Source organism: Zingiber officinale, chromosome 1B (assembly GCF_018446385.1).
Source record: "Zingiber officinale cultivar Zhangliang chromosome 1B, Zo_v1.1, whole genome shotgun sequence".
Classification (NCBI taxonomy): domain Eukaryota; kingdom Viridiplantae; phylum Streptophyta; class Magnoliopsida; order Zingiberales; family Zingiberaceae; genus Zingiber; species Zingiber officinale.
In genome coordinates this window covers 150,546,297-150,562,757 of record NC_055986.1, presented here as the reverse complement: position 1 = coordinate 150,562,757, position 16,461 = coordinate 150,546,297, and the positions used below count along the sequence as shown (strand labels likewise).

Sequence of the window (16,461 nt, the reverse complement as noted above, 5' to 3'; positions counted from 1 at the left end):
ATATGAAATATATATTATTTTTTTGTTGTGTTTGGTGAGAGTGAGAATGTAATATTAAACATACAATGGTCGAAATATTTACATTTTAATTAATAATATACATATTTTTTATTTTTTTGCCGCCGTCTTAGAGCCGCGCCAAATGCCGGCGTTTTTTTTTAATTATTATTCAAAATAGAAACAAAGCCAACATTAAAAAAAAAAAAAGGCTACACTGGAGAAGGAAAGTCGTAGTGCGGCGTAGATTGGACCACATCGGACGGTTCAATTTCAGATTTTATTGACTCAGCTTGGGACAAATCATTGGACCCGATCCAGGAATTGCTTTACTAACCGTCTAACCCTTCCTCTCCTCCTGGCATCTTTTGCGGAGTTCCCGTTCGGAATCCTCGCACTCGCCTAATCCGCTATAATTTAAAAGCTGCCTCGCCGGCATCCGAATCAGTTCCAGTTTCTTCTGCAGGGATGGCCGTCGACGGCGAACGGGATGGGCCTGCGGTTCCTTTTCTGGAGGAGGAGATCGGCTCGTGTTCTTTATCTCGCCAAGTCCGCCCACCCCTGAACCACGCCAGGGACGTTCACATCTTGAGTTTGGCCTTCTTGTTCATCTTCTCCGCCTACGGGGCCGCCCAGAATTTGCAGAGCACCGTTAACACGGTAGTCATCCTTTTTTCCGCTTCTCAATCGTTTCAGTTGTCCCCCTTTCCTGTGATATTCTTCAACGGATTTGAATTCATTTGGTTAGGAGGAAGATTTGGGGACGACCTCGTTGGGGATTCTCTACCTCTCATTCACTTTTTTCTCTGTGGTTGCTTCTCCGGTGGTCCGGGTCTTGGGGTCAAAGTTCGCGCTTGTTCTGGGCTCCACTGGCTACTTTCTATTCATAGCTTCCAACTTGAAACCTTCATGGTTTGCATTTTGTTCAAGTTACATGCTATTATTTTTCTATTTTTCTCCATTTTTATCAGGGTTTAGATGTTAGGAAAGTAAATTGTATTCCATGATTCTTACTCTAAATATGTTAGGAAAGTAAATTGTATCGCTGTAAATATAGTAACTGTCATATTAGAATTACTGAATTATAGGCGTAGAAAATCTGTACACTTGTATATATAATATGTCTTTGTTAATGAGAAAATCAAGACAGATTATTATCATCTTCTTATTTTATTTTACATAGTATCAGAGTAGTGATGATCTGCTCTATTTCTTACATGGCCAATGGATCAGATTCCAACCACCTTTATTCTCTACATCATTCTGATCATCCCGGAATGATTCTTGTTTCTAAATCTCTTGATGACGACAACTATTCAACTTGGCATAGAGCCATGACCATCTCTTTAAATGCAAAATCCAAATTTTGCATTGTTGATGGAACCCTCGAGGCACCATCTGCCAAAGACAAACCAGAGGATTACACAACATGGAAAAAAAATGCAATGATATGATATTATCATGGATTCTTAATTATTTGATACCTGATATTGCAGATAGTGTTATTTTTTATGATACTGCTCATGAAGTTTGGGAAGATCTTCATAATCGCTTTTCTCAAAGCAATGCACCATGAATTTTCCAGATCGAGAAAGAGATTACTGGTGTTGCTCAAGATCAAATGACAGTTGCGTCTTATTATACGAAGTTAAAAAAATTGTGGGATGAGTTAGGATCCTACAATGATGCTATTTGCACCCATGGAGTAAACAATAAAAGACGTAAGTTGATGCAATTCCTCATGGGATTGAATGAGTCTTATAGTGCTATTCGTGGTCAACTTCTTCTCATGAATCCATTACCTGATGTTTCACAAGCTTATTCTTCCATTAGTCAAGAAGAAAAACAACGAAATTTGGGTGCAAGACGGGAGACAATAGCTTCTGCCATGGTCGTTCAACTAGTAGCCCTTGTTGTTCCAGACAAATCTAGTCCTTCTCATCGCAATTTCAATAACTGCAAGCCCCTGCATTGTTCGTATTTGGAAACTACATCATTAACCACCTGAACATTCCAAACATACAATGACCAAAAACAATCATTTCAAGCCCAATGACCAAAATAAATCTTCATTTAATAATATCAGAGAGACTCCAATGACGCAACAACCTCAACCCATGATGACTGGTCTACAACAACTTTTGTCCATTTATAGAGCAATGGGGCATTTTAAACAGATACTCCCAAGGCAAACAATGCCACTACTTCAGGTTTGTCCTCACCTGAACTGATAATCCATAGTAGTGCCACATATCACATTCTTCTTCTCCAACTTTGCTTGTCAACAGTAAGGAGAACACTTCTTTACCACTGGTTGTTATGCCACTCCAATTATCTCTATTGGAAATTTATCTTTGAGTCCTATTATTTATTTGAAGAATGTGCTTGGGGTGCCATCTTGTAAGGTGGATTTGCTGTCGGTGAGTCGGGTCACAAGAGATTTAAATTGCTCATAACATTCTTTCCTTATTGGTGTATTTTGCAGGATTTGATGATGGGGAAGATGATTAGTTTTGGTAAACAACGAGATGAACTATATTACTTGATTGCAATGGCAACATATAAGTCACACCATCTTGTCTAATCTGCCCATACCATCAAAGCTTTCTCTTCAAAACACTACTATCTTGTGGCATTGACATCTAGGACACTTATCCTCTTCTAGATTAGACTTTATGGCCAAGACCTTGCTAAATTTCCCTTTGGAACCACATAATAATTGTGATGTTTGTGCTTCTACAAAACAAACAAGGCTTCTTTTTTCAACTAGTTCGATTTCTTCCATTAAACCGTTTGAATTAATCCATTGTGATATTTGGGGCTAGTTCAAAGTTCCTTCTCTTGCTGGTGCTATATATATATATATATATATTTGACTATTGTGGATGATTTTTCTTGTTTTACTTGGGCCAAATTTATGCATCATAAAAATGAGACGAAGAATCTCCTAACCAATTTTTTTCTCTTTTGTGAAAACCCAATTCAATACTCCTATAGCAAATATTCGGGTTGACAATTGAGGGGAGTTCTTTTCTATGCGAATTTTTTAAACAACAAGGAACCACTTACCAACATACTTGCGTTTACACACCTCAACCAAAATGGGGCGGTCGAGCGCAAACATAGATATATTCTTGCATCAACTTGAGCTTTTCGTTTTCAAGCTCATCTCCTTTACATTTTTGGCAGCATGTGTCTCCATATAATTAATAGGCTACCCACACCTATACTTTCTCACCAAACTCCATTTGAGAAACTCTATGGAAAAATTGCTACTTATTCCCACCTTAGAGTGTTTGGTTGTCTAGCTTATGCAACTAATGTTCATGTTTCCCATAAGTTTGCTTCTCGTGCCACCAAATGTGTTTTTCTTGGTTATCTTGTTGGTTAGAAAGCTTACAAATTATATGATATTGAAACTCATCAAGTCTTCACTAGTCGTGATGTTATTTTCCATGAGGATAATTTTCCTATGAATTCATATCCTCAATCAGATGTTGTCATACCTACTGCAATCCTAGATTCCTCTTTCGTTCAGCCAACACTTGCAAAATACATCCCTGTTGATTCTGCTACTTCACTAATAGCCTCCTTACGTCGTTCTCAACAATCGCATGTTCCCCCTCGCGTGGCTATTTTTGTAATCAAGTAAGTTCTCCTGAATCAATGTCATCCTCTTCATCTTTTCCAAGTAAAGGTACACGTTATCCTCTGTAATTTTATCTCTTATGATCGTTACTCATCGCAACAAAGGTTTTTTTTGCTACTATTCCTATGTATTATGACCAAGCTGCCTCCCAATCTCATTGCAAATAGCAATGCAATCTAAATTGGTTGCTTTAGAGGCCAACAATACATGGTCTCTCACACAACTTCATTCTAGAAACAGGTTATTGATTGTCGTTGGGTATACAAAATCAAGCGTAAATCAGATGATTCCCTTGAACGCTATAAAGCACGGCTCGTAGCAAAAGGTTACACACAACTTGAAGGTGTTGATTATCATAATACTTTTCACCTATTGCTAAAATGGTTATAGTATGTTATTTATTAGCTTTGGCAGCAGTTCAAAATTGGTCTCTTTCTCAACTTGATATCCATAATACATTTCTTCATGGCGACCTTTTAGAAGAAATTTATATGGTTTTTCCTCCTGGTTTTCAACAACAAAGGGAGAATCTTGTGTGTCGCCTCAACAAGTCCTTATATGGATTACAACAAGCCTCTCGTCAATGGTTTGCCAAGTTTTCTACCGCTATTCAAGGCGCTGGTTTTGTTCAATCTAAAGCATATTACTCTTTGTTTACATTCAAACAAGGCAAATCATTTATTGTCTTATTGATCTATGTTGATGATATCTTTATAACTGGTAATGATCCAATTACCATAACTGTTCTTAAATCAAATGCATCATCTAGTTCACCTCTTATTAAGTTTACTATATACCAAATAATGAAGGAAGAATTGTTATAATCGAGCTCCCCTTGCCTCCCATTTTATAACCCTCCAAATGGTCATAGATAAACTCTAACAACTGCTCTGCATGTAGCCATAGATTAGCTTCAACAGCTGCTTTGCATTAATGTTTGATTGCTTTAAACCATCAGTTGTCTGCACAAAACTAGTCTTTGCTGGCTATTGTCTCTAGTTGACTTAAAACTTCCAGTTGACTTAAAACTTCCAGTTGACTCAGACACCGTAGTCGACTCTTCTGGATAAGCCAGCAGGCTTAACTCTCATGCTATCTTGATGCAATTGAGCAATTCATCCTCATTAGTTCACTCAACCATTTCTCAATCGATTTTAATCCAAATAGTCAACTCACTCTATATAACTTACTGTTCCTCTTCAACAATATAATATTTAAATTCAAAATTAGTTCTAGTCGATTGACTTGGCTTATGTTGACTGTCCCGTTGATTTTGCTACTTTGTTTATTCAGAACAGAGCCTTAGTTGGCTACTCTGTCATTAATTGACTGACTTGGGTTTAGTTGACTTAACTTGGGATAAAAACTTTCTGGTTGTGAGCAATTTGCCTTCAGTTGACTTCCTAGTCAATTAACCATATTAGTTAACTGTATGAGGCCACTAGTAGATTGAGTTATCAACCTCGTCCGCTAATACTTGTTGGACTTCCTTATTTACCAACACCTATTGCACTTCTCCTCTGCTAAATGTTCGCTAAACCTTGATCTACTCTGTCTTCATCCATCTGCCAACACTGGTTGAACTTTCCTTTTCCACCATTTGGACTTTGTTCATTGCATCTGCAATGTCAATGTTAAGTAACCTCCACACTTAAGATACAACATCAGTAACAACAACAACAGACTAAGCCTAACTTAAATTCTTTGTCAAACACATCAAAATTATATGGGCGACTCGATCACTTAGCGCATGATTGCATTAATATGATCTTGTTCAATTTAACATGATGAATATTAGAAAAGAAAATGAATAAAGCTTATAATGGAATTCAAAGGAAAATATTGTGATAATATTACAAACATACTATTTTTTTTACATATGTTGGTGTGATGTTGTTATTAGTAAACTTGTTAGAGTACACCAAATGATTTTTTTCTTTATTATTGTCATTATTATTACAATTGTATATTTTTATTAATGTCATCTCAAATTCCATAGTCTATATCTTTCTTACACTAACGTTAGATGAATTTATGTCACATTCAAGTTAAACTGCTTTAGTGATTTTTATTTGCAATCGATTTTGTTAATTAATTGGAGAACTTAAAGTTTGAATTGTGGAGAGAAGAAGTATAAGTTTGAATTGTGGAGAGAAAGAATTATAGACTTTACAACTAAGATTGAAATGTAAAACGTGGCTTCAACATCATGAAAGAAGTCTAACTATGATAGATAGATATGAAATTATTATAAAAGTTTATAATATATAATCTATTATTTAATAAAAAGTATATTAATGAAGAAAACCATAATTCAATCAATGGAGTGTGCCATTGAAATAAAGAGAAACATCTACGGTGTTGTATCTTCAACATTTGTTCTTTGGGTTGAAAGAAAATTCATGAAAGAAGTCTAACTATGATAGATAGATATGAATTTATTATAAAACTTTATAATATAAAATCTATTATTTAATAAAAAGTATATTAATGAAGATAACCATAATTCAATCAATGAAGTATTGAAGTGTGCCATTGAAATAAAGAGAAACATCTACAGTGTTGTATCTTCAACATTTGTTCTTGGGGTTGAAAGAAAATTTAATACTACAATAAGTCATATTATGTGGGTCTTATGGTGTTGGGCATTTATGCAACTAAATATACAGGATGTAAATCTAACAAAGATGAGAATGCTATGGAGTAAAATAAAAAAAGTAATACTATCTAAGCAATTAGGCATTGCTTAAATAGATTATGATAGAAACAAATTTTTTAAGATAGCATGAACATATTTAAAGACGAACAATAAATTTTGTAGTTATATAAATTTAAGTTAATTAGAGTTGATGATGTTAGGTGTACAAGGAGACAAACAAAATTACAGTTAATTTAATTAAAATTGATTTAAGGGATTTGAATGTTGCAATGATATGTAGCCTTCTATAGGTCAATAAAGGTATAAAATTCATGTAGTTGACCCTTGACTAATTGTGACAAACATATGCATATTAACTATATAATGACATACAATTTAAAAGCTTATTTTGTGTTATCTTCTAAGAGTTGTTGTTGACCTTTGTAATGTTTTATATGTTAGTGCAATCGTGCCCTATGTGGTTGTGTTTGACCAAGGTGTCTAGATTATTGGGCAAAGGGATTAAGTTAGGTTTGTTTGTGATTCTAATTTGTGTATGATGTCGTGTAGGGACTTCGTAGAGTGCACACTAAGCTCATAGAGCTTGACTTTGCATTAGCAAGTTACAATGGTTCGAAGGTTTATTAGAGATCGGAGAAGGATGTTATGAAACATTTGAGGAACCATAGGATGAGGAGCGTCTTGGCAGTTTGATGGAGTTGGAAGAGGTTGATGAGCTGAGGGCTTAGTGTATCTAAGGGACTAAGGATCTGAATAGCAATTCCCTTGTGGGTGAAGAAAAGTTGCAACAGATAAATTCTTGAGTGAGTTGTGAGAGCGAGTGACATTATTTGGATTTAGGTACTTGATTTGGATTTGAGTGACATATAATTTCGTCGTAATCGATGGCCCAATCTACTAGAGGTTGATCCCAGTTGACTGGTATCTTGAGTCAATTAGGAATTCCACTTAGAATGGTCTACTCATGAATAAAATGTTATTGTTTGAAGTGGAATCGATTGTGTAGTCGTCTTACCAAGTTGAGTTGAGTTAACTGGACAATTGGCTGAATCCCTGGCACTAGTTACAAACAAGCCAGTTGATTAGGCAGAGAAAAGCTGCAAACATCAGATGATTTATGCGATAAGGTGGCTTATGCGAATAGCTGACTTAACACACCTATCAAGTCAACATAAGTTAATTTGAAGATCTGTTGCTAGATAAAAAGGCTGACGTGATTTTGAAAACAATTAACTGAAATGGTTGAATTGACTGGCCTGCTATAAACAGAAAAGTGAAGTTTGTTTGAAGACAATTTGGAGACTATAAATAGAGGAGGACCAAGGAGAGCTTGTAAGGTTGTTGACTAATGCTCAACTCCAACATTCTTGTGCTCTCATTGTTATAATTCTAGCCTCAATTATTGTTTGTTTGTTTTACTTGTTTTAGCTACTTTTCCTCATTGTGAGAAGACTCTTGTCAAGGGCTTCTTTACTTCTAGGAAGGAGAAAGTGGAACTCAGAAGAGACTCATCTCAAGAGTTATAGGCCATAGAGTAAAAACGGGGGTTTTGAACCACGTAAATCTCGCATATTAGCATTTCACTTTTATGGTTTATATTTCTGCTGCAATTATTGTTATTTGATTGACCTTGCTATGCACTAGTAAGAGTAAAGAGAGGTCAAATGCTTCACCCCCTTTGGCTATTCAACACGTCACAGATTGATCCTAACATTACATGCATCTCAGACAAAGTCCACACGTTTCAAATTTGATAACTAGTTTAATCAAAATTTTAAAATGTAATAATCCTATGTGACAGACCTAGAATTGCTGGTTATTCAAGCCATAATGGATGTGGCCCAAGGCAACCTATCCCATGCTCAGCACTAGCCTATGCTCAGCTATTGCTTGTCGTGTTAGGCTTGTTCACTAGGCTGAGTTATTTGTAATTAAAGAACTTAAAAAACACCTGTATGGAATTAAAAAATATCCCACAATGTTAATCTTTTATCTTGGTTGAAACTTAATGATGTATAATTTCTTATATGTATGAGACCTCTTATCTTTATTGATTTGATCCCAATTGAATTCACTAAACTTTCATGGATTAGTTCCAAAAGAAGGGAAGTATAGCTGGATCTGGCTCATTTCCAGTTATTTTTCTACTGAATGTGAAGGAAAAGAATTTGTTGAAAAAAAAATAAAAAAATAAAATACAATATTTTGATATGCTTAAATACAAAAGGATAACAATTATACCTTTCACTATTGAAGATATTGGAATGAGATATGCTAGTAAAAATTTGAAATTGGATGAGGAATATGCAATGAGACTAGGGAAATGGAAATTTGTACTTGAAGAGGAACTAAGGATGAAGATGGATGATGAGAATTGGAAGTCGGAATCGGATGAGATGAGAAATCGAAGGGTGGGAAATTATAAGCAAATTCAATAATTTGTAAGGGTAAATTGGTCACTCGAGTAATCTTACGCTCAATGGCCATCATACCTTTTGTGTTTTTAAATTTAAATTATTGTTAGTGTACATAGGTAATTTGTCATTGTTTAAAGTACTTGGACCCATGCTTGGGTCATACCTGACATGTGGATTGGGCTAAGCATGGTCCACATTTTGTCATTGGGTCCCATGCACAATAGAGTTGGTTTGGCATGACATGTGGGCCAAGAGGCTTACACTTGGCACTGATCCACAAGCCTCATGGTACACCCCTAACTCAGATCAAGTAATGATGTTCATGTGCGGTGGTACTTTTGTATCAAGAATCAAACTTTAAAAAATTGTTTTAGCTCATGTTTCTTGAACCACAGAAAAAGTAAGCAATTTTAGTTGATCCATTGGAAAATATTCTACCAAAAACTAACAGACCCGTTAAATCTCTAGTTCCTATGACCTTTTCTGATCTTTTTGCATAAAATAGGTACACAATGGTCCCAGCATCACTGTATCTAGGCTTTACTGCATCCATTATATGGGTTGGTCAGGTAGCTAGTTGTAGACTTTTAAGTTTCTTTCTTCTTTATTCTGAAATGGAACCAACAGTCAGTCATGCTGTCAGGGAACATATCTTACATCAGCTGCATTTAGCCATGCAGAAGACTGCCACTTGCATGAAGGAACTGTAATTGGTAACTTCAATGGAGAATTTTGGGGAGTGTTTGCTAGTCACCAGGTATTGTTAAGTTATTGGTTCCACCACTGAATGTGAGTACCTTCATTCTTAAAATGCTTCAAGGAATATTTGTTTGCCTGCCGCCTATCATCAAAAGAAATTTGGTTCTTTTTTCCCAGCTTTTATCCTTTGTTTTTCTGAGATTCAATTTTAATATTTCTAAATAAAATACAGGTAATTGGAAACTTGTTTTCACTTGTACTGTTGCATGGTGGAAAGGTGAGTTACTGATATCAAACTCTTCAACCTCACATTTGTTGATGCCATCCAACTCATGTGGACATGTTTGGTTAGCAATGTTTCTTATTGGTATATGGCATTTGTGCATGTATTTTTGATATATATTTGATATCTTGCCAACTAGTGGCTATTGATGGGATTGGTTACCGAGTTGTGCAGTCTCCCAGATTTCCCATATTTGTATAATGAGACCAATAAGGCTGAACATATCTCCAAAGTTTGTAGTTCTTTTTGTGGGTATCAATAACTCAATATCATGTTATGATAATATCTATTATCATAGTCATCAAGACTGCTATTAAATGTCTTGACAGATATGCAATTATGAGATTGCTACAAAGATTTCGGTGGGGGTCACTCAACACTATTTGACCAATTAAGACATCAATTGGGAAATATCAATGGATGTTATTTATGATGTGTGCCTAAAAGTTTCATGCCTTGACCAAGGTTTAAAATTTTGAGCCGTGCTGGAGTTTCAGTTTATGGTTAAAACGATACCGTATTGTGCTGTGCCGATATAGTTTCAGTATTTTTTTTAAAATATAAAATATATTAATTAAAAAATATTTTTATTAATATTTGATTATTATAAATGCTTACTATTAGGTTACATTTGAAATGTTGATTGTTGCGTTCAAGTTTTGATATTATCTCGTGAGATGTTGGATGCTAATTGAATGTTTTTCAATAAATGTTAAATGTAAAAATTTAAAATCTATATTTTTATTATTATTGTACATAATTAAATAGTCTTAATTACAATTTTATTGCAAAGATATCAAGTACAAGAACTTGCATTTTCAATGCTACTAAAGATTGATCTTCACTTTCAAGTTATTGTAGAGGCATCAAGTCTAAGAACTTGCATTTACAATGGTAATGAAGATTGATCATCAGTTTCAAGTTTTATTGCGGAGACATCAAGTTTGAGACCTTGCATTTATAATGGTTAGGGTTTTGACATCTTTAAATATATTTTGATAATTTTAAGGTTTGATTATGTTATATTTATTTGTAAACTTTAAATTATTCATGGATTAATATAATTTTTGTATTTTGAGAATATGTAAAAGTTGGCTAAATTTTCTATTGTATAATAAAATGATAAAGACAGACATATTGAATGTATTATATAATATATAATATACCGGTCATTATCCTTTTATATATATGATATACTAAATATTTGCGGAGACATCAAGTTTGAGACCTTGCATTTATAATGGTTAGGGTTTCGACATCTTTAAATATATTTTGATAATTTTAAGGTTTGATTATGTTATATTTATTTGTAAACTTTAAATTATTCATGGATTAATATAATTTTTGTATTTTGAGAATATGTAAAAGTTGGCTAAATTTTCTATTGTATAATAAAATGATAAAGACAGACATATTGAATGTATTATATAATATATAATATACCGGTCATTATCCTTTTATATATATAATATACTAAATATGCTAGTCATTATCCCTTTATCCTTTTATCATACAATAGAAAATTTAGCCAACTTTTACATATTCTCAAAATAAAAAATACATTAATCCATGAATATTTTAAAGTTTACAAATAGATATAACATAATTAATTATTAAAATTATCGATCCATGAGTAATGACTTTAATCTTGATCTCTATTCACAAAAGTTAGAACATACAAAATCTTTTAAATACTACAATTTTTTTATCTTATTTACAAAGTTTATATTTTAAATATTTTTTTTTAAAAATTAATTAAGTTAAATTAAATTAATATTTTAAAATTAATATTGAGTAAAAGTTGATTTAGGGTTAATAGAGAAAAAGAAACTCTATTCTTAATTTTTTTGTCCATGTGTTTAAGGAGGAAAGGAACAAGAAAAGAAATTAATAGAGAGGAAAGGAAAAAGAATTAAGGGGGAATAAAATTAACAGTTTAAAAAATTGCAATGGCCTTGAGTGTGGTAGCGTTGCCTCGCAATCGAGCGAGCCTCATGCTGGTATGGGTGTTGTACCAGTCGGCTGGCGGAATTCTGCTTATATCGATTGGTACGGTACGATATTTTAAACACTTCCTTGGACATCTTCACAACTTATGCTTAGATGAGAGATTGCTATATGGTTTTATCTAAATTCTATCTACACTAGTGAAATTAAATGATTAAATCCATGTCAAGTTAATAACAGACATACAATTGAGCTTGTTGTAATGGGAAAATATATTAAGGTTATTCCTTTAAGTGCTCACTTTTACCTTATTATCATTTTACATTTACATTTCTGTTATTTGTATAATTACAAATAGGAACAATTAGGTTCCTAAAACATCACCTCAAGCTGATTTAAAATTATTATAAAATGTATTTAGTTCTAGGATGGCAGGACCTCTTATAGGCTTATCGACGAAACTGTTAATTTATTGTTAGAGCTAAATAAACGAAGCACTTTTTCTTCTTGGACTACTTTTTGTCATTGAAAAAATGGCAATCAATCTTTATATCTTTAATTCTCTCAAGAAATACTTGATTTCAAGAAATTTGTATGGTAGCTTGGTTCTATAATGCAACTTTATTGATGCATGAGACTAGGAGTATTACTTAACTTAATTGTCCATTGTTTTGCTACATGATTACTTTCTCGAAGATGTGTGCATGGTGTCTAGTCTTCATAAAGTGTTATAGTTAGCAATAAGATTAATTCAAAGTGTTTGATTATTTTAACCAAGCCTTATATTCTAAATCATCACTTCCAAAACTCTTAGAACAAATCACGATCAATTTAATTGGAAAATATACCTCAACATAGTTGTTAGGATCATAATATTCATTATTTATTTTAACAAATATGATATGATTTGGATATAAAATAAGGTATATCACTTATGTGAATTAGCATTTTCTAAAGATCATAGGGATACAATTTGAGTAAATACATTTCAATCTGGATAATATTTAGATGATTTTAGAAAAAGGAAAAAATACTTAATGGTAATTTAAGCCAAAATGAACTAAATGCAACCATTACGTTGATCCTAATCAATTGTTAATTAAATGCAAACCTTTATAAAATGAAGGAAAATGAATTTTTGCTGCACTATAAAAGTGGAGAGGTTAAGATGGTCAAATCTCAAAGTTGACAATATCATTATGGAGAGTGAAGCCCTAAAGTTCGTAAGAAGGGAGAAGTTGACACCAATGATGATTGAGAATAATAATTGTTGTCATATAAAAGCCATCTTCCCTTTTCTCTCTCATCTTCCTCTTATTCTCTTTAGATTTGTTTACATTGTCAAGATTCAAAATCAATAGAGAGGATGCAATCAACAATCACAACTAATACAAGAACTATTGGACAACACATTGCTTAAAAGAATTTGCCATTTTGAAATTTTGTGCATTAGCTTTCTTTGCAATATTAAATAGAACTAAAATAGATTTAAGGAATAATGACATTAGAAGCTTATTGGTGTCATTCAATTTTCACCAATCCGGCTTGATCTCCTCTGTAGCTTATCTTCTTTATTCTCTTTCTAAATATGGTGAAGAATAGGGGGAGGGGGCGGAAGGGAGAAGGGTTGCCGTGCCCAACCACTAGAGGAACCAAGGCCACCAGCCGCAAACCAAAACTCGGGGCACTAGGCAGAAAAGAAATGGTCTGATCTATTCTCCTTGAACAGATTATTTGAGCAGGAGAATGCCCTACAATTTATGTAGCAAACTACTAAATGAGTCACCCTTGAGATAGATGATGTGGACAACATTAAGCAGGTGGTGGGAGATAGCTTGATTGGACGGTTTGTTGGTTGCTTTCTGAGCTAGCGGGGTATTCATGCCATGGCAAAGCAGTGGAATGTAGAGTATGATGTTCAGGCTCATAAGACGATGTGGCTCATATTCAAATTCAAAAGTGCAGATGACTGCGAGAAAGTTCTACGTGGTGGTCCATACATTGCACTTGGATGCCTCCTATATCTGAAGCACTCACTGAAAGAATTCTTCTTTCAAAGGGAGGAGCTTCATTGTCTTATGGTTTGGGCATAAATTTCAAATGTTTCACTAGAGTACTGGACGATTTGTGCGTTGAGCAAGCTTGCCTCATTGATTGGTCGACCATTATACACTGGCTAATTAACAAGAAAACAGGAGCATATAATTATGCCAAAGTTCTTATGGAAGTGGACATAACAAGCTGTCACCCCTACAACACTCCCTGGAGGCATGGAGGTAGATCTTCCCATCCACTATGAATCTAAATTCAAATTTTGTCTAACTTGTCAATGTATGGGGCACTATCACTCGCAATGTGACATCACAGGTGGTTAACAATTGGGGAAATGGTCTCAACAATTGATACCACAACCAGTGCCAACAGAGAATCCTATTCAGAACTTGGTGATATCGGATGGGGTTGACTTAGTCACTTCAAATGATCAGACGTATGACGAAGATACAAGTGCTGTAGAATCTCTACCCCAGGTGATGGGCATCAAGTCATTGAGGAGGGGGGTGGCGTTGATACACACCTTACTGCCGGGCAGTGGTTCTAACCTTAATGATGATGGTGGGACGGGGATGTGGACTATTCAATTTCGAAGAAAGGGATCCCGTAAGCACAAGGTAGAGGGCATATAAATAGAGATCGATCAATCGCAACCTATGCAGATCACCATGGCTTTGCCAGTACAGGATAGGACACAACAAGCATACCCACGCATGACCAGAACAAAGGTACAACTGAACAAGAGGAGGGTGTCCAACATGATGAGGGTAACATGAAAGTACATCCAGGGATATCTACTAGGCGAGATGAGGTTATTGCATTAGTGCACGGGGGGAAGAAGCAAGTCAATTCTCTACGGCCTAAGCTGTCTCAGGCTTGATGAAGATTGACTCATGGAACATTCGAGGCCTTAACAAAGGCCTCAAGTAGAAAGGGGTAGAAGACCTCTTTCAGAACCATAAGCTGGGAGTGTTAGGTGTGTTAGAGACGAAACTTTGGTCTCAGGATTTCAAAAATTAAAGATGCAAAGGTTTCAACATCTCCAAGTGGCACAGAGGGACAACCCTAGAGGTAGAAGCCGGATTATCTTAGTTTGGGATGATCAAAAGGTCAATCTGGAGGTGTACAAATGACATGATCAATATGCATATTGCTTGGTGACTTACAAGATCTCTGGTGACTTACAAGGTCTCTCACTGGGTATTTGTAATCTCATTTGTTTATGAGCAATCATCTTTAGTTGGACAGAAGACATTGTGGGAAGCGTTTCAAAACATAGCTATTGAAATGGAATGTCCTTGTCTTGTATTGGGAGATTTTTACACGTTCCTCTCAATTGAAGACGTGGTGGTATTTTGGTGATGCAGTATAGCATAGCTGATTTTTAGACTTGTGTGTCCTCTGTGGGTTTGGAAGATCTAGCCTACACATGATTTAGGTATACATGGACAAATGGGCATATCAAGTTAGATAGGGCTTTGATCAATAATCCTTGGTTGGAGACCGAGCTAAGTAGTTTTGCAAATTTCATTCCACCAGGCTACCTATCTGATCACTTGGCTTGCATAGTGTCCCGTCCTAGATAGTGACAATCATTTTCCTAAGCCGCTCAAGTTTTTTAACATGCGGGCAAAGCATGATACTTTTCCACAACTCGTTGGAAGTAAATAGGAAGTGTACAATCAACGGATCTAGGACATTACTCAATTTCCTCTCGAGCGGATCTTAAAGATTTTGAAGGATGATCTTGAGACAACAGAATGTAGAGCACTTTCAGCACATTACAACAAGGGTGGCTGCTGCACAACAGAGGCTAATTGAGGTTCAAGAGGTTGGTTTGTCCCTTGGTGCACTGCCCGACAATTACATAGAGCTACATCACTCGACAACTCATTTGAATGCTGTGGAACATAGCTTTTGTACGCAGCATGCAAAGTTGGGGCATTTCAAGCAGGTGGACCTTAATTCCTCTTATTTTCATGTGCTTGTAAAACAAACTAACAAGAGGAATGAGGTTATGGTTGTGAAGGTAGATGACAGTCTTACAGAGTCATTTTTGAGGTTGTTTAGGTCTTCAACGAGCATTTTCAAGATTTGCTAGGCATGCCCAGCAAATGATTGGTTTTCCCTTATGCATGTCTGGAGTTTGGACGGAAACTTGGGTCTGATTTGCAAGATCCGATGGTTCGCCTCCCAAAATCCGGAGAAATCAAGGCTACCTCTTTGATATAGTGGATGCATCAGGCTTGGAAGACCGTATCGAAATTTTTCAAGCAGTCTTGGGACACTTTTGGGGTGGATTTTACTGCTGCAGTTCTAGAATTTTTCAATAGTAGTAAGCTACTTAAAAGATGGAACTATACTTTGATATCTCTTGTCCCGAAGTCAGCACATGCAACCAAAGTGATGAACTATAGGCCAATCTCCTGTCTACAAGGTTATTTCTAAGATCTTAGCGAGTAGAATGTCTGGTGTTATAGATCATTTCCTTCACCCATCTCAGGCTGTATTTGTGGAAGGTCGATTCATCACGGACAATATTCATTTGGCCTAGGAGTTACTTTGAAGATACAACAAGAAGCGGATTTCTCTGAGGTGCATCATGAAGATTGATTTTAAAAGACTTTTAACTCAATGCATTGGGATTTCCTACGTGAGGCCTTTATCGGGTTACACTTCCCGGATAGATTTATTGTGTGGATTATGGAATGTGTGACTACCATATCTTTCTCGGTAAACCATTAATGGGGGACATTTG

At 35.2% G+C, this 16,461-nt stretch overlaps 1 protein-coding gene across 1 annotated transcript in view; it reads left to right on the top strand.

Moving 5' to 3' along the window:
• Positions 1-311: 311 nt before the first annotated feature.
• LOC121985006 (UNC93-like protein 3) overlaps positions 312-16,461 on the top strand; it is a 38,660-nt gene continuing 22,510 nt past the window's right edge. The window contains exons 1-5 of the mRNA XM_042538239.1: positions 312-657; positions 746-909; positions 9,228-9,291; positions 9,366-9,479; positions 9,654-9,698. Coding sequence (XP_042394173.1) covers positions 466-657; positions 746-909; positions 9,228-9,291; positions 9,366-9,479; positions 9,654-9,698 — 579 coding nt within the window. The 5' untranslated portion in view covers positions 312-465. The remainder of the gene's footprint in view (positions 658-745; positions 910-9,227; positions 9,292-9,365; positions 9,480-9,653; positions 9,699-16,461) is intronic.